The sequence below is a fragment of the Oryza sativa genome, chromosome 8 (genome assembly GCF_034140825.1).
Source record: "Oryza sativa Japonica Group chromosome 8, ASM3414082v1".
In the NCBI taxonomy this organism is placed as follows: Eukaryota; Viridiplantae; Streptophyta; class Magnoliopsida; order Poales; family Poaceae; genus Oryza; species Oryza sativa.
In genome coordinates, this window is record NC_089042.1 from 7,605,289 (window position 1) to 7,631,502 (window position 26,214).

The 26,214-nt window shown below is 40.1% G+C and overlaps 3 protein-coding genes across 5 annotated transcripts; 1 reads left to right on the plus strand and 2 right to left on the minus strand.

Annotated features, from left to right (window-relative positions):
* The first annotated feature begins 16 nt into the window (after positions 1-16).
* LOC4344967 (serine/threonine-protein kinase STY13) lies at positions 17-4,932 on the plus strand. The gene is made up of 3 exons (XM_015794443.3): positions 17-278; positions 797-1,774; positions 4,236-4,932. Exons 2-3 carry the CDS (start codon positions 861-863, stop codon positions 4,573-4,575), a joined length of 1,254 nt encoding a protein of 417 aa, XP_015649929.1. The 5' UTR covers positions 17-278; positions 797-860; the 3' UTR covers positions 4,576-4,932.
* A 561-nt stretch (positions 4,933-5,493) lies between these two features.
* LOC4344968 (YTH domain-containing protein ECT1) lies at positions 5,494-9,374 on the minus strand. Of its 2 annotated transcripts, none has more exons than XM_015794442.3 (9): positions 9,261-9,374; positions 8,505-8,575; positions 8,257-8,383; positions 7,842-7,918; positions 7,472-7,769; positions 7,283-7,350; positions 6,686-7,171; positions 6,319-6,531; positions 5,494-6,185 (listed from the first exon to the last, which is right to left on the minus strand). In XM_015794442.3, the coding sequence occupies exons 2-9, from the start codon at positions 8,568-8,570 to the stop codon at positions 5,832-5,834; spliced, it is 1,689 nt and encodes a 562-aa protein (XP_015649928.1). In that variant the 5' UTR covers positions 8,571-8,575; positions 9,261-9,374; the 3' UTR covers positions 5,494-5,831. The 2 variants fall into 2 exon arrangements, with proteins under 2 accessions (XP_015649928.1, XP_015649927.1); XM_015794441.3 differs by having other exon boundaries at positions 8,257-8,428.
* Positions 9,375-14,811: 5,437 nt separating this feature from the next.
* On the minus strand, positions 14,812-20,192 carry LOC4344969 (protein DAY-LENGTH-DEPENDENT DELAYED-GREENING 1, chloroplastic). 2 transcript variants are annotated; one of them, XM_066303585.1, is made up of 10 exons: positions 20,070-20,192; positions 19,169-19,939; positions 18,490-18,575; positions 18,080-18,253; positions 17,821-17,935; positions 17,233-17,330; positions 16,225-16,360; positions 15,640-15,780; positions 15,249-15,347; positions 14,812-15,167 (listed from the first exon to the last, which is right to left on the minus strand). In XM_066303585.1, exons 2-8 carry the CDS (start codon positions 19,772-19,774, stop codon positions 15,712-15,714), a joined length of 1,284 nt encoding a protein of 427 aa, XP_066159682.1. In that variant the 5' UTR covers positions 19,775-19,939; positions 20,070-20,192; the 3' UTR covers positions 14,812-15,167; positions 15,249-15,347; positions 15,640-15,711. The 2 variants fall into 2 exon arrangements, with proteins under 2 accessions (XP_066159682.1, XP_015648443.1); XM_015792957.3 differs by having other exon boundaries at positions 14,812-15,347.
* Between the last annotated feature and the right edge of the window lie 6,022 nt (positions 20,193-26,214).

The following is a 26,214-nucleotide window of genomic DNA, read 5'->3' on the forward strand; positions in this document are numbered from 1 at the left end:
CCCTCACCTCTTCTCTACTCTCTCTCTCTCTCTCTCTCTCTCAAGCTCGGCGGAGGCGGAGGCAAGCAAAGCCTTCTCCCCTCGCCTCACCTCGCAATCCACCTTGGGCGGGCCGTCCGGCGAGCTGAGCGCGGCGGCGCCCTCCTTACTCCTCCCTCCCCACGTGCGGCCCCGTCGGAGCACGGCGGCGACGAAGAACCAGGGGGGTGGGGGGGCGAGGAGGAGGGCATCATTCCACCGGCTGATTCATTCTTCTTGGCTCGAGTCGAATTGGAGAGGTATATCGGCTCTTCTCTCGTACCGCCGCGCCACTGGAGATGGATGGATGGGCGCTTTGCATGGCTCGGATTAGGGATCCGTTCGGACATGGCTTCATTTCTTTCCCAAATTGACCCGTCCAGTTAATTCCGTCCCGGTTTCCTTCTTTTTTTTTTCTTTTTTTCTTTTTTTGATGTGTGGGTGGTGGGTGCAGCAGTGGTAGCTGTTTTTGTTTCCAAAAGGTGATTTTTTTTTTGGGTGGGGGGTGTTGTTCAGATGAACACCCAAATGCCCCGCGTTTGGGCGAGCGAGTTGTAGTGCTTGTTGGAACCAAATCTGTGATCTTTGCGGTTTATGCTGGTACTATGTTTGGTGTGATCTCAGAAAATCGAATTTTATTTGGGTTGCTTTTATGGTTGGTACCGATGATTTTGGCGAAGAATCGTGGTGTGATTGTAGGAATGGGAAGCTTTGATCCGTTCGGTTTGCTGTAGGAGCATGCATGCTTATGATCTCTCTTGGGGTTCCTCCTTTGCAGGTAATTGCTTGCCTTCTGAGGAACTGCGGGAGGGAGCGAGGAGTCGTGGAGCGACTCTTGAAGGATGGCGGAAGGTGCCAAATTCCATGGGATCGTTGGCGCTGTTGGCGCGCATGATGTTGGCGGGAACTTCTGTGACATGGGGTACTACCAGAAGCTAGGGGAGGGCTCCAACATGTCGATCGATAGCCTTAACAGCATGCAGACAAGCATATACGGTGGTTCGGTTGCAATGTCAGTGGACAACAGTAGTGTTGCATCTAGTGACTCTCGTACCGGGATGCTTAAGCATCCTGGCCTCAGGGGTCCAGTCATTGTGTCTAGCTATTCTGTCGGGAACAGCATTTTCCGTCCAGGGCGTGTGTCGCATGCCTTGAGTGATGATGCATTGGCACAGGCTTTGATGGACTCTAGGTTCCCCACTGAGACACTCAAGGATTACGAGGAGTGGACCATTGATTTGGGTAAGCTGCACATAGGGATGCCATTTGCACAAGGTGCCTTTGGGAAGCTCTATAGGGGAACCTACAATGGAGGCGATGTCGCAATTAAGCTTTTGGAGAGGCCAGAGGCTGACCCTGAGAAAGCTCAGTTGTTGGAGCAGCAATTTGTGCAAGAAGTCATGATGCTCGCAACGTTGAGGCACTCAAATATTGTCAAGTTTGTTGGTGCATGCAGGAAGCCAATGGTTTGGTGTATTGTGACTGAGTATGCGAAGGGCGGATCCGTTAGGAATTTTTTGAATAGAAGGCAGAATAGGTCTGTCCCACTGAAGCTTGCAGTGAAACAGGCATTGGATGTTGCACGTGGCATGGCATATGTTCATGGCCTTGGATTTATTCACAGAGATCTTAAGTCAGACAACCTATTGATTTCTGGAGACAAATCTATCAAGATTGCTGACTTTGGAGTGGCTAGGATTGAAGTGAAGACTGAGGGAATGACACCTGAAACAGGAACTTACCGCTGGATGGCTCCGTAAGTTGGCATACATGCTCTTTATCTTGCTTATTTTAATCAGTAATTATCTCAAATTCGTATTAAGACAATGCTGTTTTATTTTTCTTCACTCGGCATTACCCAAGGCCACAGTATTTCTCAAATGGTAAATGCAACACATTTGCAGTCCTTGTATGATAAAATGCAGTAACCTATTCATGTGAATTAGTAGCTAGGTATGCACATGTGTTCTAATTACATGCAATGGCACTGTGCCAGTCCTGTTATCCATAATTTATCCTTTTTTTTTTGCTAAGGCTGGTTATTATCTTGAATGATTCATGCATCGAATACTTGAGTTATGTGAAAATGCATGGTCATTTGCATGTAAAACTTTTCTACTGGTGCTGCCCATAACTGTAATATTTTACTTTTTTTGTTCTCTGTTTTTCTTATTCTCCTCTGAAATCTAGTTTGGCAGATCAAATTTTATAATATGTGAAACAAGCATATGCTGTGACAGGAGATGTCTTGTAAATTCTTGTGTGTAGCTTCATGGGTTGAAATATATGAATGCTATTTAGACATAGTCCAAGAGATCTCATTCTAAAATTTTCATTACATACCTATATACGCTTATAATTGGTTCGTGGGTGCTAATATTTAATAAATTATTGCTGTTTAAGGTATTGGATTGCATTAACCGTGCCCTATGAAAGCATTTATGCACTAAACCCTCATTCTTTGCTGATAGATGCACAAGGTGTTCATCTTAAGAGCATTGAAATTGCAGCTTGAATCTTCTAGTTTAGATGCTTGTTCAAGATATATTTGTTGCTAATTCTCGGCTACAAAGAAAAGATGGCAGCATCGGTTAACTCAGGCCTATCCTTGGCATTAGGCACACCAACTATTTATTAGGTGAAGATGGATCAATTATGAATAGGATTATTTGGATAGGGTTTCTGGATTTAACAGACAATCAATACTCATTCAATGTTGACTAACCGGGTAGTCTGGATATCAGTGCCACATAAGGATAATTTGGACAAAAACTATTAACCGTACAACCTAGTAACGCAAAAACCCTAGCCCTTAGAAATAATATGTCTCCTGGCTTCCGTAGCTAACCTAACCTTAGGTAAGGCATGCTACCAGCTAGAATGTTGAAGACCTGTTTTGCCGATAAAGGGTGATTTCATGGGTAATGAAAGCATCTGCACCCCCAAGAGAGCCTTGTGTAGGTAGGAAAGCTTTAGAGCAAGAGCAGCATGTCAACATGATACACTCCATGCGATTATCCACAATCATCAATTCCCGTCCATGGGATCTATGAGTAATCCTATCAAAGATCTTGCCCCTGCCAGCCAGATGACCTGCGTTGGTCAGCCATTGGTATGATTTGACTGGAAAAATTGAAATGTGCTCCATGATTGTACCATCACGATCTGTGCTGCTTGGATAATTAACTATTTTCAGTTTAAGGACCCCTTTGGTTTGTAGGAATAACATAGCCTAGGAAAGCTTTTGAAACAAAGGATTAAGTTCTATCATCTTCCTATAGAAATTGAACCATGTTGCTTGATTCCTGTGTTATTAGTTTCTGCGTTCCATAGGGGGGCTGAGTCCTCTGCTGACCCATCACAGCAAAGCCCTTGGCAGTTTCCACGTTCTCTAGGTCATGATGCTGTCCAGTAGCTTTGCCTTCTTTCTTGTTCCTAATAGAATTGTTTATGTTCTAAGACAAGATTAACTAAAAAGTTGTGTTTGAAGTGTTTGCGCAAAACAAACTTGTGCTTTACCCTTTTTAAGGGTAAGCAACTGCACAAATAGTTTCACCTCTCTTAACTATAGCTTAAATGCACAAGTGTGTTCCTAGCTAAGCTAAGGTGCAAAAGATCAAAATGTTCATGTATAATGTAATGTTGCTTAAACAGTAAGGTAATTGCATGCATGTAACTACCTGGCAAAATGTGTTATTTGAAGCAAAAAAGTTCCTATGATGAACTTTCTGCTGTGCATGATGCATGAATAGCGAGTGTTTTGTGTTACAATATTAGCAAATTAGCACAAAGTGGTGGGTTTTATTTAAAACTTTGCAGAGAGGAAAAGTATGCTATTTGGTTCTTGGTGCAAAATGCTGTTTATATCTGGCAGATTTACTAACTACAATTATAACTAGCACTTCAAAAAAGTCAAGCTTGAGCTTTTATTCACTAGTCTTGGCCTGTTATGGAGCATTTTCTCTCATAGAAATAGAGCATCAAGTTTATTCCTTTCTTATCCATTAGATTGGACCAGCATATTTTCTTATAAAGTATGAATTAGTGTTTGGGATTATAGTGCCTATCCTGGAACCTGGATAGGTGGATAAATTATTGGATCTCTATGATGTTCATGTTCAAATATAGTGCAGTATGCTAGAATTGGATCAATTATTGCTCATTGTGTTTTTTTTTCATTGGTTCTAGTCATGATAACTTTTTATTTTGACTTGCAGTGAGGTGATCCAGCACAGACCATATGACCAAAAAGTCGATGTCTACAGTTTTGGCATCGTCCTGTGGGAGCTAGTAACTGGGAACCTTCCTTTTGCAAACATGACAGCAGTGCAAGCTGCATTTGCGGTGGTGAACAAGGGTGTCCGCCCAGCCATACCCCATGACTGCCTCCCTGCCCTCGCAGAGATCATGACCAGGTGCTGGGATGCAAATCCTGATGCCCGTCCCCCGTTCACCGAGGTGGTCAGGATGCTGGAGCAAGTGGAGATGGAGGTCGTTAACACTGTCCGGAGGGCCCGCTTCCGGTGTTGCATCTCCCAGCCAATGACCCTAGACTGAGTCACAGCCAGGATCCAGGGTGGAAAAAGGCAACCTGGAGAAAAGTTAAGTCCTGTGTACCTATCATATTAATAGGCCTGTTCTGCAGAGAAGATGAAAGCCCAAGCTGAGTGTACTTGGCGTCGCGCGTTCTCTTCGTTTACCCTAGACAATACCTAGTATCTATCGTCAGACTGGAATGTATTAGCGGTAGCTTTTTATCTTTGACAACAAAAAAACACCATGCAGGGCTCTTGTTGCAACAACCGCATGTTCCTGCTGTATGTTATCTGTTGTAATCATCCTGCTTGGAACATGTGCAAGGCTGCAAGGCTTGATGCCTAATAGTATATATAGCATATGTATAATTACCTGGCATGTGTCATACCTGTTTTTATAGTTCTGGCATGTGTTTTTTAACCTGCTTCCATAGTTCTGAACTTCTTATTGATGCAGCTTTCATGGTTAATGTTATATACCATGTACTATTAACTAGCATGTGTTTTTCCCTGTTCCCATAGTTCTGAATGATACACCTACATGCTTAATGGTATATATAGCATGTACAGTTATCTGGCATGTGTGTTTCATAGTTTAGAATGATGCCAAGTAAATCTGTCATGGCATCACGCCAATTTCCTCCTTGTGGGTTCTTGAGCATATCATGGTATATCCTGTGATGTGTTCACTAGTTTGATTGCTATAATAACCGTACCAAATGCTTTCAGGTTTGTTCAGTGGATCAGCTGGGTTTTCAGTTCTGAATGCTTCCCAATTAGGTTCCCCTTGTATCACAAGTTGAATATTTCAGTCATGAAGTACCGCGTGACCAAAGGAGCTTTGCTACAGAATTGTGCTACATGAGAGCTTAAGAAGCTCCAAGTTCACAAGAAAAGAATGGCGCTCTGCAAATATACAAAGGATGGAACCAGAGAGACATGAGACTGGAAAGCTACCGGCAGCATAATTATGCAGCTTCTTATGGCTAAACACCACCACTCACATTGAACAGCATTCATGACGCAACACAAGTAAAAGCGAAAGGGAACACATTGAGACAGGAAAGAAGATTGACAGCAAGAATTTCGGAACTATGAAATTGGAATTATAACCTAAAGGGAGGTGAAACAAAGCCTATAATGTTGTACAACTGAAGCAGCAGCAACACCTGACATAACCAACCTGCTCTTTTAACCCTTCTCACCTCCATAAGAGCATCATATGATCCAACTGCTGCTCCAAATTAGTAAATGATATGGGGGAGAAAATCGACTGCTTTACTCCACAGGGCTAGCGTTCGTGCTCGCCGTTCCATCTTCAGCCTTGGTGGTTGCGGTGGACGCTTCATCAGCTGAAGAAACACCCTCAACTGCAGGCTTGCTTTCGCCATTCTCAGTTTCTTTTAGCTGGACAGTCTGACCAAATGTGTCTGAGATGTGGGCCATAAGTTCTCCTAGGGCCTTATTCTCTGCTGGTTTCTGCAGCTCTGGGCTGGCAGGCTGCTGCTGACGTCTATTCTCCTGCAAGGCTTTCTCCCGCTGCTCATAGAAGTCAAAGTCTTCAAGAATGTTCGTCTCCGATTCATGGTTCTTGAAGATAGTTAACATCTGCAGACCATGTTCCAGCTTCACCTGCATGTTTTGTCTCTCAAGTTAGCCATTTTCAGAAAAAGCTACATTCACTAGATGTTTCAGAAAAGCAGAGATCTCTACGGAAAGATTAGGATTAAATCAACAGAAGCTGGCAAAAAGACAGCTTTTTTACCTCCTGGGTGTCCCTGCTATTAGTTACAGGTTTGTTGTCATTGTTCTCAAGAATGATGTGCCGCAGCAGGTTGTTCGGGACATCCTTAATAATGTGCCACTTCACAGGGAACTGGCCACTCCACTTGTCCTGCTGCCAATAATCGACACTTTTGTCAAAATCGACGGGTCCAATCATCTCAGCTACACCACAGAACTGACCACTGCCATTAACCTGCAAAAAACGAGGTTATGGATCAATTTAAATAAAATCTTTAAAAAATCAGGACATAGATCAAAAGTAGTCTTATAGAAAATCAGCTTTTTGTTACTTGCTTTTTCCCGTAGTACAGAGAATAAAATAATAAAAAAAGAGGGGCTTGTCTTACCGAGAAAAATAGAAAAATAGGGCAATAGTCTTCTTTTTCTTTGGCCAAGCGATAAGCAGAATCCAGCTTTCTATTCCCACTAGCTGTACTGGCCCAAACATTGTACTTAATGCTCCTATGTACATGGTCCTCAGTGTAGGACTTTATTACAAAAAATTTTGCATCCTTGTATTCAGTGACAAAATCAGGGCGATTATACAGTTCACTATCAACCAGAGGAACATTTTTCTCATTTTTGTCATCTATTGAAGAGTTCTCTGTGTCTTGTTTCTTTGGTTTTGTAGCACGTGGCCCACGGTTTTGCTCATTCAGGAACTCAAGAGCACCATTCTGAATACCAAATGGCATGCTCCCTTTCTGTTGATTGGCGCTTAAGTCAAAAGTACCAAATCTGCGACCAGAACTCCAACTTGGAGTAGTGCCTCCAAACTTACCACCTTGTTGGCGTGGCTTATAGGATCCAGGGGCATACATTGACCCATGATGCTGCAAAAACATACACCGTCAGTGCTGGACAATGAAGAGCACAATAAACATTAGGACTGACAATTTTAGTTCAACCAGTATTTGCCAAAGCCCAATTGCAAGAAAGCATACCATTCCAAAAGCCAGCGGTGTGTTCCCTTGACCAAACAAACCAGGAGTGCTGCTTGGTTGGGTGGATGCTGCAAAAGAAATTCATGATATGTTAAGCATTGGCCTAATCAATTATTACAACAGAAATAACTTGCAATCATCAAAAGTTCGACTTGAAGAACAGCAAAGATTGAAAAGGAGAAATATTACCTCTGTCAAAAGACCCGAATGGTTGATGATAACCTGGTGTTGGCGAGTAGAGAAGGCCGTCAGGAAGGAAGTACTCCTGCTGCAGCATAGGATCTCCTTGAGACATTCCAGTGGCGGAATTAGAGTATCCCATGCTAGGAGAGGCTGGTGGCTGGTAGTAAGGACTTGAGAAGGGAAAGTGCAATGGGAGGTATGGCTGGCCATCTCCAACGCCAGGAGAATAAGCTCCATACATCATTTGAGGGTTGTTTGCATATCCAGGAGATAACATGATTGACTGGTTGTCGTTGTAAATTCCCTTCAGCAAAACAAGATTAAGAAAACTAAACTATGAAAAATGGAAAATAACTTCAGTAGTCATAGTACTTACAGGTGATACAGAATGGAGTCCTTCCATATTGACATAATGGGGGTATTCTTCCCATTGGCCCAAATGGTTCAGGTATCCTACAGGGGAAAAAAAAGCAAAGAATATTAAATAATAACACTTCCAAAGGAGTTACCTTGTTAAAGAACAAGATACGCAGATTGAATAATATGTTCGCCTCTCTCTCTCAAGATTTCAATAGAGGCAGTTAAACAATAGTGAGATCAAAATAGTAAGGACTGATGAACACTTAAAACTGATAGCAACAATCAATCATGTTAGTACAGAGAAAACCAAATTTAGAGTTAAATATCTGAAACTTTATCTTCTAATACCATGGTTGTGTACATTTGGGGATTAAATTGTCCAACAGAGTTCAATCGTCAATAATAACACATAAAAATGAATGTAACCTAACCTCCAGAATAGATTGTTTGTGGCTGAGGTGCGTACACATTGGGTTGGTAGAAAGGTTGTTCTCCACCTTTACCCAAAAAACTAGCCTTCTCCTGTGCACCCTTTGGTGATTTTGAGGAGCTAGCACCCTGGGGAACACTAGTAGTCATTTTCTCATTTGTACTAGAAAGAATCTGATGCAGAGAAAATCAACCATTAGTAAATAGCGCGACACCTATTGTAGGGAAAAAAAACTGATAAGACAATTACCTGCTCTTTAGCAGCACTCTTGGATGCGTTGTTCTCACCTACAATTTCTGATTGTGGTGGAATCATGCAATCTACATAACAAGCAGAGTTACAAAGATTGTAACATCCTCATAGCGGTTATCAAAACTTAAAAAATGAGCGAAGTAACTCCACAGATATATAAATATATATAGAAAGTAACTATATCCTACAAACCATAAATGCATATTATGGTTTTTACTCCACCAAAACTATCAACTCGTTCTACATGAGCAAGCATTTAATAAACGCTTTACAATTGCACATGTCCTTTCATCAACACTGCAAATCAGCCTTTTGCATACACAGCGCATAACCAACATGCTCAAATCAACACTGCAGCAGCAGCAGCAGCGACCTATTCAAATACCTCCTCCGATTACCCAGAGTCGAGAGGACGCTTTAGTCCTTTTTAACCGCACTAGAATTAGTGAATTACCACCTACCCGCTCGTACTCCTACCGGCGTAAATTTCCAAACTACGGAATTATTACTTAATTCTCCCAACTTTTCCCCCCTCGATAGCAAACTGTCCTGTACGCGTTAGCTCCCAGGGGCGGGGAGGGGAGGATCAAACATGTGACAATATTAGTACCAAATTTAACGCAAACTAAGAGAGAAAAAAAAACCTTCCCAGATCTAGAACAGAAGCTAGGGTTCACGCGAATTCGAGGGGAGAAAAACAGAAAGAGCGCGTGGGTAGAGAGAGAGATGAGGAAGAGGACGATGGAAGCTTACCGGCGGAAGCAGCCGGGCGGACGGCGGCGCCTCGCCGGATGGAGATCGGCGCAGGCGGCGGGCGAACTCGCGCGAGGAGACGGAGTTTGGGGGGGAGTCGACGCCGAGGGGAACGGGAAGACTTTGGTTTTTGACAATCTAGCCCCTTTTAGAAAACTTATTTTGTAAATAGACCCTCCTAAAAGCTCGTTTTCGTGGATAAGGCCTTTCAGCGGTCTATCTATACATTAAGCTTTTTCTAAAAGGGCCAGATTGTCAAAAATCCAGGAACAGCTATAGACCATGTGGGCCGCCCGGCACGGCACGGCCCAGGCCCGGCCGTGCCTGGGCCGAGGCTTGTCGGGCCGGCACGGCCCGACCGACGCACCGGGCCGTCCGTGCCAGCCCACGTGCCGCACTCACGGCCCAGGCACGGCCCAACACGCCTCGGGCCGTGCCGGGCCGGCCCGAAGGCACGATGGGCCGTCGTGCTTTTCCTCAGAATAAGTCTAAATTTACTCCCTCCTATTGGGCTGTGACATATGTACAGCTACAAAAAGTCTATTTTTTCTCCCTCTTCTTTGGGCTGGGGTATATAAATAGCTAAAATAAGTCTATTTAAGGTCCCTATTCTTTAGACAGTTACATTTATATGTCTATTTTTAGTCCCCCATACTTTATGTACCGGGCCTGGCCTGCCGGCCCATCGTGCCGGGCCGGCCCGACCGTGCCGGGCCAGCCCAGCGTGCCGGTGGGGAGGCCCAGGCACGGCCCGACGGTCGGGCCGGGCCAGCACGGGCCCGACCCAAGTCGGGCCGTGCCGTGCTTGGGCCGGGCCAAAAAGGCGTGCCGTGGGCCGGGCCTTCGGGCCTCGGGCCTTATGGCCAACTATAGGAACAGCGGAACGTGGACGGGAGATACTTGACCAGTTTGACCAGGCTAAACAATGATTTTGGATACAATTATGCTTATTACTCCGTTCGGTTTTTTAATTTTCTAACGTTTGAGGATGATCTTACTCCTACTTTTCTATTTTATCTATACTAGCAAAAGACCCGTGCGTTACAACGGGAAGTGTAAAGATCAGAAAATCAAGGAAAAGTTAAAAAAGACTTATATTATGTAATTAGTTGAAGTACAAATTTCCTTAAAAATTTGGATATTATTTAAGTTGGTAGGTGTATAATTAAATTAATTTACAAGTAAAATAAGTGTGAAAAAAGTTATATGGTTGGATTTAATTTTTCAAAATTCTTCATAATTAATTACACTCTTTGAAATTTTATTGAAATTTTCAAAACTTAATTGCTAATTTTGATAATATAAACATAATTTCAGCATTTATTCTTCAACCCGCGAATTGAAATTTCCCGTTCGTTCTCTTCTGGGTAACCGAAGGTGGAGTGTTATTTGATGCGGACTCTGGATGATTTGTTGTGTGTTGGACTTGGGATATTGCAGGACAAAAATTGGTTGAGGACGGACGGAAATTTCACTGGAAACCTACATTAGATTAGAGATAGAGAATATATAAACGATGAAATCGGATAGAAATTGGACCTTTTTTCCGGACTTTTTTCTGCCCTTTTTATATACAATCGGACTTTTTTCACTCTTTTTTTCATTTTAGACGAACAACGGAAACATTTTCAAATTTTTTAAGTAGTAGAGATAAAGATTAGCCATTTTCGTTTTCTTAGGGAGTGCTGTCACGAAAAACGTGTTTTTTAAAACAACTTTTGTATAGATATTTTTTGCGAAAAAATGCATCGTTTAGTAGTATTAGAAGGAAAGAACTCAACCTTAAGGGACCTAAACTGAACTTATTCCATGCCCATGAGGCGGCCTGGGAACCGCGGCCTGATGTGGGAGAAGCCGCAGCCGTCCGATCTGATCGACGGTCTAGATTGATCCGGATCTATATAAAAGTTCAGCATCCCAACCCTAACCCTGAAATCTTTTCCCCTCCCCCTCACTCTCTCTCTAAATGACGGCGCCAACGGTGCCTCTCCCCCTCCGCCATGGCGGCGGCGCCATTCCCCCTCCCCTTCCCCCACCGCCACGACGCTGCTCCCCTCCCCCTCCCAAGGTGGCGGGCAGGGGCAGCGCCCTCCCCTCTATCGGATCCAGCGGGAGGGGAGGAAGCGGCAGCCCGATGTCCCTGCGACGATGGCACCCTCCCCTTCCGGCGTCGGTGTTTTTGTGCTTGTGATGTTCTTGTGTTGTCGTTGTTGTTGATGAAATATGTTCTTGTGTTCTTGTAACAGTGTTTTCTCTAGGATTTGGCCAAATTTGATTCGGACTCGCATTAAGTGTCAAATCGAATTGGACTTTCTTTTTTTTTATGTTATTTTCGCCCTTTTTTTTGTTATTACGGACGATGGAAGCAAATTGAATCGGATTTTTTTTTAAAAAATTTTTTTTCACCCTTTTTGGTTATTAAGGATGATGACACCTCTTATTTTTTTTAAGTAGTAGAGATTAGAAAAAATGCCCGTGTGTTGTAACGGGTGAAGTCTATTTTTAATCTTATTATTGTTATATGGTTTAGTTAAGATGAAGTTCACTCTGGAAGTTTGCTTGGATATATATATATATATATATATATATATATATATATATATATATATATATATATATATATATATATATATATATATATATATATATATATATATATATATATATATATATATATATATATATATATATATATATATATATATATATATATATATATATAGAAAATCATGAGCTGCAGTTAGCAATCTGATCATCTCAAGTTAGCATGTAAGTTTTTTTAAACATATTTCTTATATGGTTTCTTCTATATCACCAAAAGTGAACGATCTTAAAAACTGACTCAAATATGGATATGTATTTCCAAAAGCAAACGAACTTAAAAACCAATTTATACACGGATGACGTATCAAAATATCGACAAAAACATCTTTAATTTTTATAATAGTAGAGATTAAATATAATCTTATCGTATTTTCAATCGGTACTTGTATGCAGCTTGTGTGGTTATAGCCATTTATCTCAAAGCTTGATATAGCCGGTTCAACTCTTGGCACCTCAATTTATGCTTCTTTTTTTTTTATTTTTTTTGGTGTGTTGCGCGAGCTGCTTGGTGACGCCTGTCATCACGTCGTCTTCTAGCGCATGGCTCGACGTTTATCTCACCATGTTGCACGAGCTGTTTGGTGATGCTTTGTTTTCACGTCATATTCTAGCACAACCTGACCCGGCCCATGGTTATGACGCTGGCATTCTGGCAATCACATCGTCCTCCTACGTGACGCCATCACACAACTTCTTGGGCTCCATGACGTCAGCGAGCGGCTAGAGGCAAGCCAAGGTGAGCATGCAGCCGCACTTGCAATTAAAATGCACACAGGAGTTTATGCGTTGTTGGCTGGTTGTCTAGGAACTCGTTGGAGTTGATGCACTGTTGGAGACGAAAGCATTCGAGTGTATGCAAGGGTATAGAAGTCCAAAGTAATCATTCAAATGCCAAAACATCAAGAATTCTCATGCAAAGGACCCAAGCGTCAAACATCAAGAAATATAGTACCTAGGGAGTAGATTTTTTTGACAGTATGGTGGTGTTTGAAAATCCTGAAGATAAAGATTAAGTGTTTCACGCAAAACGAGATGGTAGTAGCGTGTGATTAATTGAGTTTTAATTATTAGAAACTTGAAAAATGGATTAATCTGGTATTTTAGAGCAACTTTCATATAGAAAGTTTTTACGGGAAACACACTGTTTAGCAGTTTGAAATGCGTGTCACGAGAATCTAAAATTTCATTCAACAATTGTTGGACATTCGAACGCAGCCTATGGCTTTTCATAACACGTTGATTATTTGATCAAGCTGAAATAAGAACACTCAATTACATAGTCACTTTCATTTTGCGGTCAAGCACGGATTGGAATAAGCGCCGGTTTGACATGAAGTTCTTGAAAACACAGGGCATCGAGATAAAATAAAAATTTATATGCTTGTTATTCATACATCTGGTTAGGTTAGAGGGTCAACCTAGATTTTCACGAGCATAAGCAGATCCTAGATTGCACATCAAGGGTGCTAGCCACATCCTCGCGCGAGAGAGAGAGAGATCGAGGTGCTAGCGCATAGTGTAACCATCACCATGCGCACCTTGCATCTCAGCACAATGAAATGTGTAACCTATCTTTTATCCAAAATCAATCATTTCATTTCGTTTAATTCGTAGCACACCAGAGATAACCATTTCTCAAATTCCTCTTTCTTATATCGATTAATGTGTATAGCTGTTCTTTTCAATGCATCTTTCCTTTGGCACAAATGCAGTAAGCAAGCTTATTTCGTTAAATAGTAGCTTCCGCACTCTTTCTACTTACTAAAATTAATGTGAATGATCAGGGCCCTTTAGAGGTTCTAATCATGGAGCACAAAGCTACCAAAAATGCATAGTTTCCTTCAAAAATAACTACTCCCATTATATGTAGTGGCTATCTCTCTTAACTTATCTTACATGTATTGGTATCTCTCATAACTCCTTATCATTCTTTCTTTTACTTAAATGTTAATTTGCACTAATATTTTTCTCATAATCAAATACATAATCAACTGCTTTTTCCTAGTTCTCCACTACGGTGAGCACTGGAAAATACAGTGTAAGATTCAAAAATTATAGTATAAATATATGGAATTTAAAGTATAAGATATAGCATAGTATAAGATTTAACCTTTTTCCTTGAAAAATATGACAACAGAAATATAGCTAGCCATTATTAAATATTGGTTATCCATGCAAGCATACTACCATCGAAAATAATCAGTCAAATCTGCCATTCACAAATATAGACATTTCTTCTTGCTACGCATGTAGAGAAATACTTCCTTCATTTCATATTATAAGTTGTTTGACTTTTTTTAAGTTAAAATTCTTTAGTTTTGACCAAATTTATAGAAAAAGCAATAACATCTATGACACCATATTAGTGTCATTAAATTTTACATTGAATATATTTTGATAATATTTTTGTTTTATATTTAAAATATTAATATATTTTTCTATAAATTTAATCAAGCATAAAGAAGGTTAACTAAGAAAAAAAATGCGTAACAAGACTTATCGAAGTGCGTAACAGGATGGAGGTAGTAATCACTAGGCACTCAAACGCTGAAGCAACTACGTCAGTTTTTGACTCGAGTAGTTAGAGATAAGTACTATTAGTACTATGTTTGTGCTTATAAGAAGAATGTAATGAAGCACGTCACCAGCATTTTGTTCAGCTTAAAAGCATCCCATTAGAACCAAGTAATTTTCCAGATTTGTGCAGAAAATTGAACTAGCTCTTGTGAAAATATTTCCAATTTCTCATAAAATTCATGTGGTCGGAAGTAGGAGGATCAGATCTTTTCAGGAAGTCAGGAATGTTCAGATCGACTTCTGCAAACAGGCCTTCAACCTGTACCCACCTTTTCTGTTCATCAGACAAAATTCCTGCTACATATTGCAGCATGCAATTAAACCAGGCACAAAGATATTTTTTTTAAAAAAAAATCCAACGCATAGATCGAATTCACCGCTTGTAAAAAAGGGAGCAATTTCTGATTGAAGCATAGGTATTTCCTCACATGCATGAATTGAATAATTTCCTGCAGGAACAAGAAAATAGTCTCATCCCGCACACCAAATTGGACCTAAATTATTTTCTTAGACTGGCCTAAATTCCTTGATAACATTACAAATGCCACAAGGAACTACAATGGAGAAAAAAGGGGGAAAGGCAAATTCCTACTGCAGCCTCTGCTGTTTGTATACATATACATAGTTGTTTCGAATTTCACATAACAAAAAGATGAAAACACAGAAGGTTCGATATGTGAGCATCCTGGGACAAAATCGCTCATTATCGGTGAATACCGCATCAACCTGAATATTCCTGGATGATATGTGTAATCAGCACATTTTTTTTATGTGGAGAGTATATATACTACAGAATGTTATGTATGCCTTTTGTAGGGTAAGCACTGGTTAGGGCGACCTCCGAAATTGCAATCCATGGCAACTATGTTGGCATTTCATCAATCAGACACTAGCCCCGAGTGAGCCCTGCAGCAGAGTAGCTTTCTTCAGAAACTCAGATTCAAATTTGCTTTCTCAATGAACGATTAACTGCTCACAGCAATATGTAACTAGTTCTTTTGTCAATCAGACATGTTTATCTCTGTTTCATTCACAGTCTGGTTCAAAAAGAAAGAAAGAAAGAAAGAAAGAAAGCCAATATTTCAACAATTTAAGAAAGAATCAAGAAGCACCTCGCAAACACCATCACAAAAAGTTGCTAATGAACCTTTGATAACAACACAATACAAGCCAAAGGTATATAACACCGAATACATACCTGGAAGGATGGTCTTTCCTTCAAATTCTTAATGGAATGAATTAAGCAGATCAAATTCCTGATGGAAAGTCTCTAATGACGCTTTATTTCATCCAAAATGTTACCCACACTAGGTGATAATCTTGGAAGGTATTTGTATACCTGGAAAATAAGGAAATAAAATTAAGTACGTCGAATTGTTGATCTTATCAAGAGAACATGTATTTCCAGTTATTAAAAAATGCAATGGGTTCTAGCACATGCAAGGTGAACAATTGATTTAAGAGCAGTGTCAGGAAATGAAATTGTATCTACAAAAGGTTGTCTTCCTAATAACTGTCGGCCCAGCAATAAAGTTCAAATCACTTTGTAGAAAGACTATAAAACTTTCAGTTAATATTATCTGAAATGTTAGCGCTGAGTAGCCAAACGTGAATCTATAATGTTATCAACTTTGGGTGAAACTAGTCATAAATTATGAGGCCTTAACAAACACTTATATTCTTTTTTAAAAAAAGATAAAATGAAATAAATGTTTTTTAAAGAATAAAATAAATGTTCATAGCCCTATTAGCTTGATTGTGTGAAGGCAAGAAGTGGACTGACCCAAAATTTTATAAATACATCCAAGGCAACAGGAACCAGACAAACAAAGAAGGTGATTGCAGCTTGATCGGCTTCAAGGCCGTAGTGCTCGAGAATGACTTCTACCAAAGAATGCCAACCTGACTCTGAATGGTACCTGTGAAAATGCAGCTAAATGATGTTAATATAGTCAACAAGATCACAGACAAACCAAAACAATGTTAACCTTGTGTTACGTTTACATGAAAACAAGAAAAAAAGCAGAAACAAAATTACAAACTATCCATAGTTTGTTTGAAACAGAAAAGATGTCATGATGTATAACATAAGCATGAACAGGAAGAATTCCATTATTCGCAAAGCAGTTCATATGCATTTGTGTGAATTAACTTCTAACGGGATACTGTACCACTTAGGTTCACTATTCTAAGTTTCTAACTAGATGATAAATAAGATTCTGCCACACGAATGCTACAAACATCTTTGAAGAGAGAGAAAAATGAAGAAATATTAAGATCATATTTGAAGTGCGAACGAAGAAGAAACACAGAACCATCTGCCTCATTCCTGACAAAAAAAATAGCTATAATATTTCTTCCATGCATTTTTACAAACTTATCCATACTTATGAGAGAATATTTAAAAAATCGCTCATGAATCATGATGACAAGATATAATGAATTGCTTTCTAAAACATGCTGCTGAGTATCCCCCTGATATTAGTTTCTGAAAAGAAAAGGCACTCTCCCCTGGAGGGAGCTCTGGCCTCCTCTTTAACTTCTTTGAACATTTTGGACGAATCTTCTTTTAACAAGAATTACTTATTTAAATGTATGATTTTTTAGATAAGCAGGTAACACATGAGAGAGGTAGGTTAGAACTCATGTTATTTGCCTTTAGTTAGGTTGCTGACATCCATTATCCAGCAAAAGAAATAGCACAATTGTTTAGTGTATGCTTTGTTACAAACTAGGTTCACACTAAAACCACATGTATATATGAACTCAAGAAAAATGAATTGTAACTCACCCTAGAAGGATGTCTGAAACTAGAATTATAAGGAATGCTTTCCCACTGTCTGAAATATTATTTAGTAACTTATATCCTGTGAATTTCAGCATCGCAACCTGAAAGCTTAGCAGGCAATAAGAATAAGTTGTACGCAGGATAACACTAAGCATTCAATGGGAGAGAAAAATAGGCTACGATGATGGATAAGATAGATTGATGAATTCATTGTACATAAATCATGGACTCCAGGTATGTGTTACTAAATGATACTAACAATCAAACATATTGCAGAAACTGAGGTGGTCTTACTACTGCACTAGGTCAGAAAAGTATGATGTATAACCAGGTACAAATAGAATGGGGGAATACTCTGGTCAGTTCATCACTGCAGTTCTTTTGGCACAAAATCATCATGTACTATGTATTAACAGCAGAAATCGGATAACTCTGAGAGAGGCCTAATAGTGCAGAAATTTGTCAACTTGTGGGGTGTTTATTTATAACCAATCACTTAGCTCACATGCACACTCAGAAAGCTGAAAAATTTATTGGAACACAATCAAAGATGGAAAAAAAAAACAAAGCTGCTTATCTGATAAAACATACTTTACTCTGGTTGAAGTACATAAGAAGGAATAGGGAAATTCCATAAACCATGTCAGACCAGATATTTGCAAACGCTTTTCGGTTTTCTAATCTCCATTCATCTCTCAACTCTATCCTGATCAAGTAGCAGAGCAGATCTGTTAAGATTGAACATATGAAATTGCAGGATAGAAGGTCCATTGCTCATGTCAGACAATGCTAGTGCATCAACAGAAGTTACAACAAGGCAAGAAAGTATAATAGTTAGAGTGTTTCTCACGCTTTTTCCCGTAACTCTGACCAGAGCTCATCATCAGAAAGTGGAGGAGATTTACCAATCTCTACTTCAAAACGATATCTTGCTTTCTCAGTATTTATGTCCTTTACCATCAGGAGTTTCTGGCTGCGCCTTACATCAAGCAGCTCAGCAGCAAGTGGTACCTTCTGGACGTACCTGTTATTGTGTAATGTTCCATGTAATCAATTCTGCATTTAGCATAGATGATTATTGATCGCATGTAATTTCAGAAGCACAGAGAGTGAGAAACTGAGAATATCATCAGTGCTTGAAACTTCACCTTATAAATTCCTAAACATCAGATTGGGTGTACATGGAATGCATTTTCTTACATTAAGAAGTGAGGGGAAAAAGTTAAGAAAGTAAAAATGGAACACTGTGAGAGGATTTACCTTTCCAAAAATGGCATCAGAACATAGTCATGAACCAGAAAATCCAACACCCATGGAATCACAATCAATAATGCTAGAAATTTGGCCTGAAAGTGCAAACTTTCTTTTGTTAGATCCAATTTGCTAGGGTCTTAATATAACAATATAATGCTGCTACACTTTTTAACATTTTTAATTTTTAATCATCAAAATGGTCAAAATACACCAGCCACCAGATGCAAAATCATTACCATCAAAATGGACCCTCAGCGTTCGATAATATTGTAAGGTGTAAAGATTAAAGTTTGTTGCTATATTATGCACTCCAATATTATATAGTACTACCTCTATTTCATATTATACGTCGTTTTGGCTTTTTTACCAGTCAAACTTTTTTTAGTTTGACCAAGTTTATAGAAAAATATGGTAACATTTCCAACATAAAACAAACGTACTATCAAAATATATTCAATGCTATATTTAATGAAACTAATTTGGTGTGATAGGTGTTGCTAATTTTTTCTACAAATTTGGTCAAATTTAAAGAAGTTTGATGAAGAAAAAAGTCAAAACGACTTAAAATATGAAACGGAGGAAGTAGTTCATCATATTCAAAAAGCATTACAAGTATCTCATGGTTATCACTGGACAGTGGGTTATAACATTTGGTGACAGAAAACAAGATAGGTAAAGAGCTCACCGAATTCGTTGAAGCATACAGAAAAACCCGGTCTTCAAACAGCATGTCATTGTAATCTTCATCTACAGAGTCTCTGAAAGTTTCAATCAAACCTTTATCCCTCACTATCTCTGTAGGATCATCCGTTATCAGGTCTGACACATCCAAATCCCCACCCCAGTCACCGCCGCCATCCCCCGCTGTGCTACTGCCCCCGCCAATCCAATCCTCCCACGAGCGCCCTTCCGCGTTCATGGCATCCTGCCGCGCCTCCCGCAGCTCGACAATAGCCTCGGCCTTCCTCTTCCACGTCTCAAACTTCTCGTCGTCCGACAGCCCTTCCTCGCCGCCAACCTCCTCGAGCAGCTCCTCATCCTCCCTCCAGCCAGACAAGCTCTCCTCCTCGTCGTTCCAGTCCGAGAACCACGCCTTCCACCATGGCCGCCGCGACGGCTGCTTCTTGGGCCGCCTCCTCTTCTTGGCAAAAGCCACCAGCTGCTTCACCCTACCCCTTTGGGAACCAGTGTCGAACATCTTGCATGCGCAGACCCTCCGGCGCCGGATCCTCCAGTCCACGAAGAGCCGGAGCGCAATGCCGCCTTCAGAGCTTACCGCGGAACGGCTCATCAATCAAAGATCACGAAACGGAGACCGCATCATCACTCAGAACAAACCGGGGAATGCGCATCGGGACACCGTCGAATCTCCCGGGAAATCAGCCGCAATCAGCATCCTTCCTCCCCACCCGCCACCGCAGCAGCAGCAGCAAGCAACAAAAGCCTGACGGATTAACTGGAGCATATAATTGCAAAGATATCTTGGGTTAGATTGCTAACACTAACAAACCCCTCAATCAAAACACAATCCAAGCAAAGCAAAAGCTAGTTCAACCAGCAACCACAGCAAGAAATGGAAACCACACCTATGAATCGAGAAGAAGAAGAAGAAGAAGAGGACGGCGCGAATGGGGATCGATACGATGGGGAGCCCCTTGGCTGAGCTGCTTGCTGCTGGTCGTTGGGCGGTGGCGGTGGCGGAAGCATCCACAGAATGGAACGTTGGGAGTGGATAAGACACGGGAAGGGGACGCCCGTTCCGTTCCACGGATGGCGCCATGTTGCTGGGCTACGTAACTAGTACCGTATTGGCTGTTGGGCCCATTTGTCCGACCCTACCTTTGGCCCAGAGATATCTTTCTCTCTCTCTCTCTTCTTTTTTTAACATCCTATATAAACTGTACTCCGTCAAAAAAAAAAACTCAAGCAAATATGTGACATCTCCTAATACAATAAATCTGGACAGCCCTTTATCTAGATTTGTTGTACCAGAAAATGTCACATCCCCTCCTAGGTTTACTTTTTTTGAGACGGAGGGAGTACTTTGATTATTTGACATCCTGACTTACCGTCGTAGACTCGAGAAGGTCCCACGTGGTCATTGCCACAAGTGTTAATACAATCAAATTATCAAATTTTATAACTTTGGCCTGACCTTCTATTGTAAGTTTGCGACATCGCTACGAGGGCCTTGCTACCTACTGTATCTCCTATCTCAAAACATATATTATATATTGTGTTACACAAAATTCTTAAAGAAAAAAACTCTTGTCGACAAAATTGTCGACCATTTCATTAACCGGATGGGAGTTCTACGAAACCTAAATTCAATAACAGGTTACAAAAATTGTAAATTTAATCATAGTGCACTACCTCAACCAAAGACGGAGCGTCCTATATGACATAGTGGAACACGTGACCCAACTTTGCTGTCCAGAACCCAACATCTTCCCTTCAAAAAATAACCTCTTATTTTATAATCCAGTCAAAGCCAAATGCACTTTTAATATAATTTTAAGATCTTCTTGTTCTATTTTTTAAAGTCTCTTTTTCTCTTTCACTTATTTAGCTAGAACAAGCTTGTTTTTTCTCGGCTACAGCTACCTCAAAGAACTAAAGCTCATGATGATGATGTGAATGTGCATTCCAGGCAGTAAAGGTTCCACTATATTTGTTCGCTTAGTAAGGAGAACTGAATCACTGCTTTATGATATGATAATTCTTCTTAGTTCCTACTTAGTCATGATCATCACCATCGTTGTCAGTTAGTAAGTTCCTTTGGTATAGCTCTAGTTGACGTTGATCACATGAAATTCATGCAATTTTTCTATATTTATATAGATTGAAGTAAAATGTACTCTGTTTATTTAGTATTTGTTAAATAGAAACCTCTTTTTTTGTCTTTTGACACGGGCTGAAAATCTTAGCAATGGTCTAAGCATCAGGGCGGCACCAATCCACCATGTACTGTCACTGATCAGCCATGACCTAGTGGCAAGTGGCTAACGTGTTTGATCCACCTAAACTTTGAGGTGTGCTATGTTATCGACCTCAGCGGTGTTAAAGTTCTATAGCTTATAGTTTTTCCTATCATGAAATATTATGTGATGACAATATATATAAGATGGATCCACACTAATTAGGGTTGCAGAGGCTCCATTCCATATATTTTCCCTTAGAGCATCTCCAGTAGAGGTTCTAAACACAGCCCCTATACTAATTTTGAGAGTTGAGACTAAAAAATCAGGTCCAATAAGGCCCCTACTAAAGCCCCTAAAATAGGAAGGCCTCCAAATTATCCCCTCAGGCCCCCAGTCCCAGGGGCTTTCTCCGCAGCCCCCATCCGCGGCAGAGACACGCGGGCACTTCTTTTTTCACGTGAAATATCCCGCTAGCTGCGCCTCCACGGATCTACGCCGCTCCTCCTGGCCGGCGCCCTCCTCCCCTGCCGACGCCCTCATCCCGGGTGGCGCCCTCCTCCCTGCCCGTCACACTCCTCCCCGGTAGGCCTCCTCCTTCCCAACATCCTCCTCCTGGCTGGCGCGGCGGCACCCTCCTCCCCTGCAGGCGTCCTCCCTGGTGCCCTCCTTCCTGGCCGGCCACCTGCCCACCTGGCAATATCCTCCTGGATCCTGACGCCCTTCTCCCTGGTGCTAGTTGCGCTAGTTGAAGGTATCATGTTTTCATTTTTCTAGTGGATTTGTGGATTGAGTTATATGGTAGCACCTAGCGTGTTTGAGAGAAAAGTTGTCAGTACGAAAATGTATATTTGGAGAAGAAATGGGTAGGAACTAACCTTCCACGATGAGATGGTTTTGTTGTTTTATTATGTGATTTTGTTTTCCTCAAATGTTTGACTGTTAATTAATACAATAATTAATCTCATAATCCATATGTAATTATACTTTCTTTGGAATGATCTGATTGATTTTTTCCTGAATAATCTAATTTATTGAAAGTAGGTTCCTAATCTTGTAGTTTCAGAAATATGAAAAATAGCCATGCATACGCGTATAGGAAACATAGTTTGGATAGTAACTCCTTCATTGACAAATGAAAATCTGAATCCATGTATAATATGGTCAGGTGAGCTCATGTAATGATGATTGATTTCAAGTAGTTAAACAATTGCATTAGTAATAAGGTCAACACAAAAAAAAACTGTAACTGAAATTAGCAGGGGGAAAGATAAATTGGATCAAGCTAATATGGTTTTGGGAATTGTAAGTTTTGGATAGTGCTATATGGTTTTCAGTGTGATTTTCAATATGCATGACTTTGAGACACTGTGCCAGTTGAAATCTTGTGATCGTATTCTAGAGGGTATGGGTGTAGTGCTGCTTAATTTCCTGAGCTACACAATTTTATTTGTACCGATGTTAGTTATATGCAGGTTCTTCGAGTAGACTGTTAAAAAAGAGAAAAAAAATAAGCTGCTTTGGGGTGCTATATGGTTTTCTTTTTAATTCAATTTTGTAGAGCTCTAGCATAACCTGTTCTAAATTCTAATGATTGGAAAAATTTGCTACCATTATGCATTCTACCAACATATATTAGCTAGCATCTGCCATTTTTCCTGAGATTGATTGGAGAAGTTGTCAATTTATCTACTTATTGCAGTGACTAGATTGTGATGGCAAATGAATGTGATTCCTTTATGTGCATGATGTCCGAAGAGACCCATGTTGAGGCATATTCCTTGCCAATGCAAAATGAAGACCTTCATACTTCAACAAATGGTGCAAAAGGAAGAGCCAAAAGATCAAGCAACTTTAATCGTAAGGAGGACATTCAACTGTGCATTTCATGGCAAAGCATTAGCTCGGATCCTATTATTGGCAATGAGCAACCAGGGAAGGCATATTGGCAAAGGATTGCAGAGCACTACCATGCTAACTGTGATTTTGAGTCTGATAGGAATGCAAACTCTCTTGAGCACTTTGGGGTAACATTCAGAAGGAAGTAAGCAAGTTTCAGGGCTGCTACGAGCAAATTGAGCGTCGACATCCAAGTGGCATACCACATCAAGAGCTTGTAAGTTAAATTGTTTATTCATTATTATTAATAACAATCTTGTATGTATGTGAACTAACACTTGAATTTTGCTTCAGGTTCTTGAAGCTGAGGCATTGTACTCATCCAATGCATCGAAGAATAGGGCATTTAAGTTTAATCATTGTTGGCTCAAGTTGAGGAATTCTCCAAAGTTTCAAACTCTAGAATCCCACAAGAGGCCAAGGTCTAGGAAGTCTTCCACCCCAATTAAGAGTGCTGGTGAAGAAGATGAAGAAGGAGATGATGCTAGGAAGAGTACAACTCCTGATTTATTACAGCCAAGTGCTAAAAAAAGACCAATGGGTAGGAAGCAAGCAAAGGAGAAGATGAAGAATGGAGAAGATGGACCATACAAGGAGGCGATGAAAGATTTGCTTGACGCCAAAGAGAAAGAAGCTAAAGTGAAAGAAGAGAGATGGAAGGAAACTAAGGAGATTCAAGAGCACAAGCTCTTATTTGCTGAGCGTAAGTTAGTGTGGGATCAAGAACAGAAGATCATGTTTTGTGATGTTTCCACATTGGAACCAGATGTGAGAACATATGTGTTGGCTATGAGGACACAAATTGCAGCTTCAAAGGTGGCTGCCCTTAATGTTGGATTTGATGGTAGTAGTGGCTTTGGAGGTGAGTTTGGTGACGGTAATGGAGAAGTTTGAGCACTTCGATGGAATAAGTTGGATCGTTTTGGATGATCCACATGTCCTTTGCTAGTAGGATATGTCATTTCCACGATTGGTTCTTGGAGTCCTTTTGTGTTAATTTCTGCAATTATCTAAGTGTCATTTGCTAGTAGGATATGTACTACTTTTAGATTTGTTATTTTTATGATTGAACCATTCATTCTTGTAGGGTGTGTTATTTTTAAATTATATAGTGCATCTCCGCAAAAAAAAATAATGCATCACTGGGTTCACATAGCCTATTGTGGTGATATGGAGACAGACAATGACATGTTGGTGAGCAATTTTCGTTTTCATTGGTGAACTATAAATTTTGGTTGCATGTTGTTGTATATGGCATTCTGCCCACACCATATTTACATGTTTGAAAATTTTGATTTTGGATTTGAATTGTGGCGTTTGAAATTGTAAATTTAACTATGGTTCAATTATACGCGTTAGAAATATTTATGTTTAATTATTGTGGTGTTAAACATTGTGTAAACAAGGATTGCATGTTAAAATAAAAGAGAAACATGAGTAGGGACTAAGAAATAGGGGCTATTGCTAGAGTTAGAGGTATTTTTTGGATCCTTGGAAGATGGGGGTAGCCCTCATTTAACTTTTAGGGGCTTTAAAATAAAGCCTATTGCTGGAGATGCTCTTAGGTAGCAGTGGGTCCCCTACATATGAAACTCAATGTGCACCCTTTCTCCTTTTTCCTCCTTTTCTTTAATGTGAATTGACAATATGGAACTATGTAAAAGAAAGAATCAACAATATGGAAGCAAAACAAAAAATTTAGGGTCCCAGGTGGAAAAATTTTGCTGCAAGGAACTTGAGGGACTAAATCAGTGATTCCTCTCGTCAAAAAAAAAATGTGATTCCTCTTCCTGGAAAAAATATTTCTCCCTTTCTTAAATACTATCATTTTCACTAGCTAAAGGTGAGTGCAAAACAAAAGAAACAATGTTATGTGAAATTACTCCCTCCATGGAGAATCATATGATTTGTAGCTAGAGTGAATGATTTAATCCCTTTTTTCTATAAAGCTACTGCCCACTAAATACCTAAAGCTCAACATGCAAGCATAGTATTTATTAGCATGTCTAAAACCTACATGCAAGCATGCCACACCAACCCATTAAACACACAAAACTCAACATACAAGTATATAGTAATTATATCTGCAATTTATTTCATTCTAAAACTAAACATGCATACACATGCTAAATCATCATTCTCAAATTATTTTCATAATATTTCAATCCAAATCATTTCATCATTTCTCCAATATGTAACATACATCCCGCAGCAAAGCGCGGGGCATCATCTAGTTTGATAACAAAGATAAGCCTTTACTGTTGATTTCATATTTATCTTCTTGTTTACTTTTTGTTTATTCTTCAACATGAATTGTGATCGTCATACCTGATCTATATATTTTTTTTGAGTTAATTGCACTTTAGGCTATAAAATTTTACCAAAATTTTACTTTGGACAAGGGGTAAAGTTATCTTATCATTTTGGACTATATAAATTTACAATAGTTTTAAATTGGACCACCCTTCTTCTCCATCTCTTCTCTTTCCTCCTTTTTTTTCTATTAAGCACCTGCGCCATGGATCTGAAGGATGAATAGATGATCAAGCATAGCACTGGGATCCCTTCTCTCTCTGCTCTGTTCCCGTCTTCCCGAGCTTGAGGAGCCAACAAAAACCAAGCCTCATGATCGCTGGCTGTTGTAGCTGCCGAATGCAAGCTCAATAGAGTGATTTGTTCTAAGCTCACATGATTTTTTAAGGGAAAAACTAGAAGTCAAGCAGCTAAATCAAGGAGTAAAGAAATCAAGGTTAGATGAAATATTGATTGGTTTATTGTGTTGCTGATAAGATTGCTAATGAAATCAAGGAGTGGCAGACAAAAAAAGTGGTTCAATGTACAATAGAGGGTAAGAAATCCTGGACCAAAGTGATAACATTAGAAATAACCTAGTCTAAAATATAACTCATGCAAT

What these genes read in the sequence shown, in the direction of transcription:
- LOC4344967 (XM_015794443.3), top strand. Translation starts at nt 861, where the DNA reads ATGGCGGAAGGTGCCAAATTCCATGGGATCGTTGGCGCTGTTGGCGCG. An exon ending in ACTTACCGCTGGATGGCTCC is followed by an intron (nt 1,775 to 4,235) that starts GTAAGTTGGCAT and finishes TTTGACTTGCAG; the next exon opens with TGAGGTGATCCAGCACAGAC.
- LOC4344968 (XM_015794441.3), bottom strand. Translation starts at nt 8,570, where the DNA reads ATGATTCCACCACAATCAGAAATTGTAGGTGAGAACAACGCATCCAAG. An exon ending in GACTCCATTCTGTATCACCT is followed by an intron (nt 7,770 to 7,841) that starts GTAAGTACTATG and finishes GTTTTGCTGAAG; the next exon opens with GGAATTTACAACGACAACCA. An exon ending in CACCGCTGGCTTTTGGAATG is followed by an intron (nt 7,172 to 7,282) that starts GTATGCTTTCTT and finishes ATGTTTTTGCAG; the next exon opens with CATCATGGGTCAATGTATGC.
- LOC4344969 (XM_066303585.1), bottom strand. Translation starts at nt 19,774, where the DNA reads ATGAGCCGTTCCGCGGTAAGCTCTGAAGGCGGCATTGCGCTCCGGCTC. An exon ending in TGTATGCTTCAACGAATTCG is followed by an intron (nt 18,576 to 19,168) that starts GTGAGCTCTTTA and finishes TTGCACTTTCAG; the next exon opens with GCCAAATTTCTAGCATTATT. An exon ending in TGTACTTCAACCAGAGTAAA is followed by an intron (nt 17,331 to 17,820) that starts GTATGTTTTATC and finishes CTAAGCTTTCAG; the next exon opens with GTTGCGATGCTGAAATTCAC.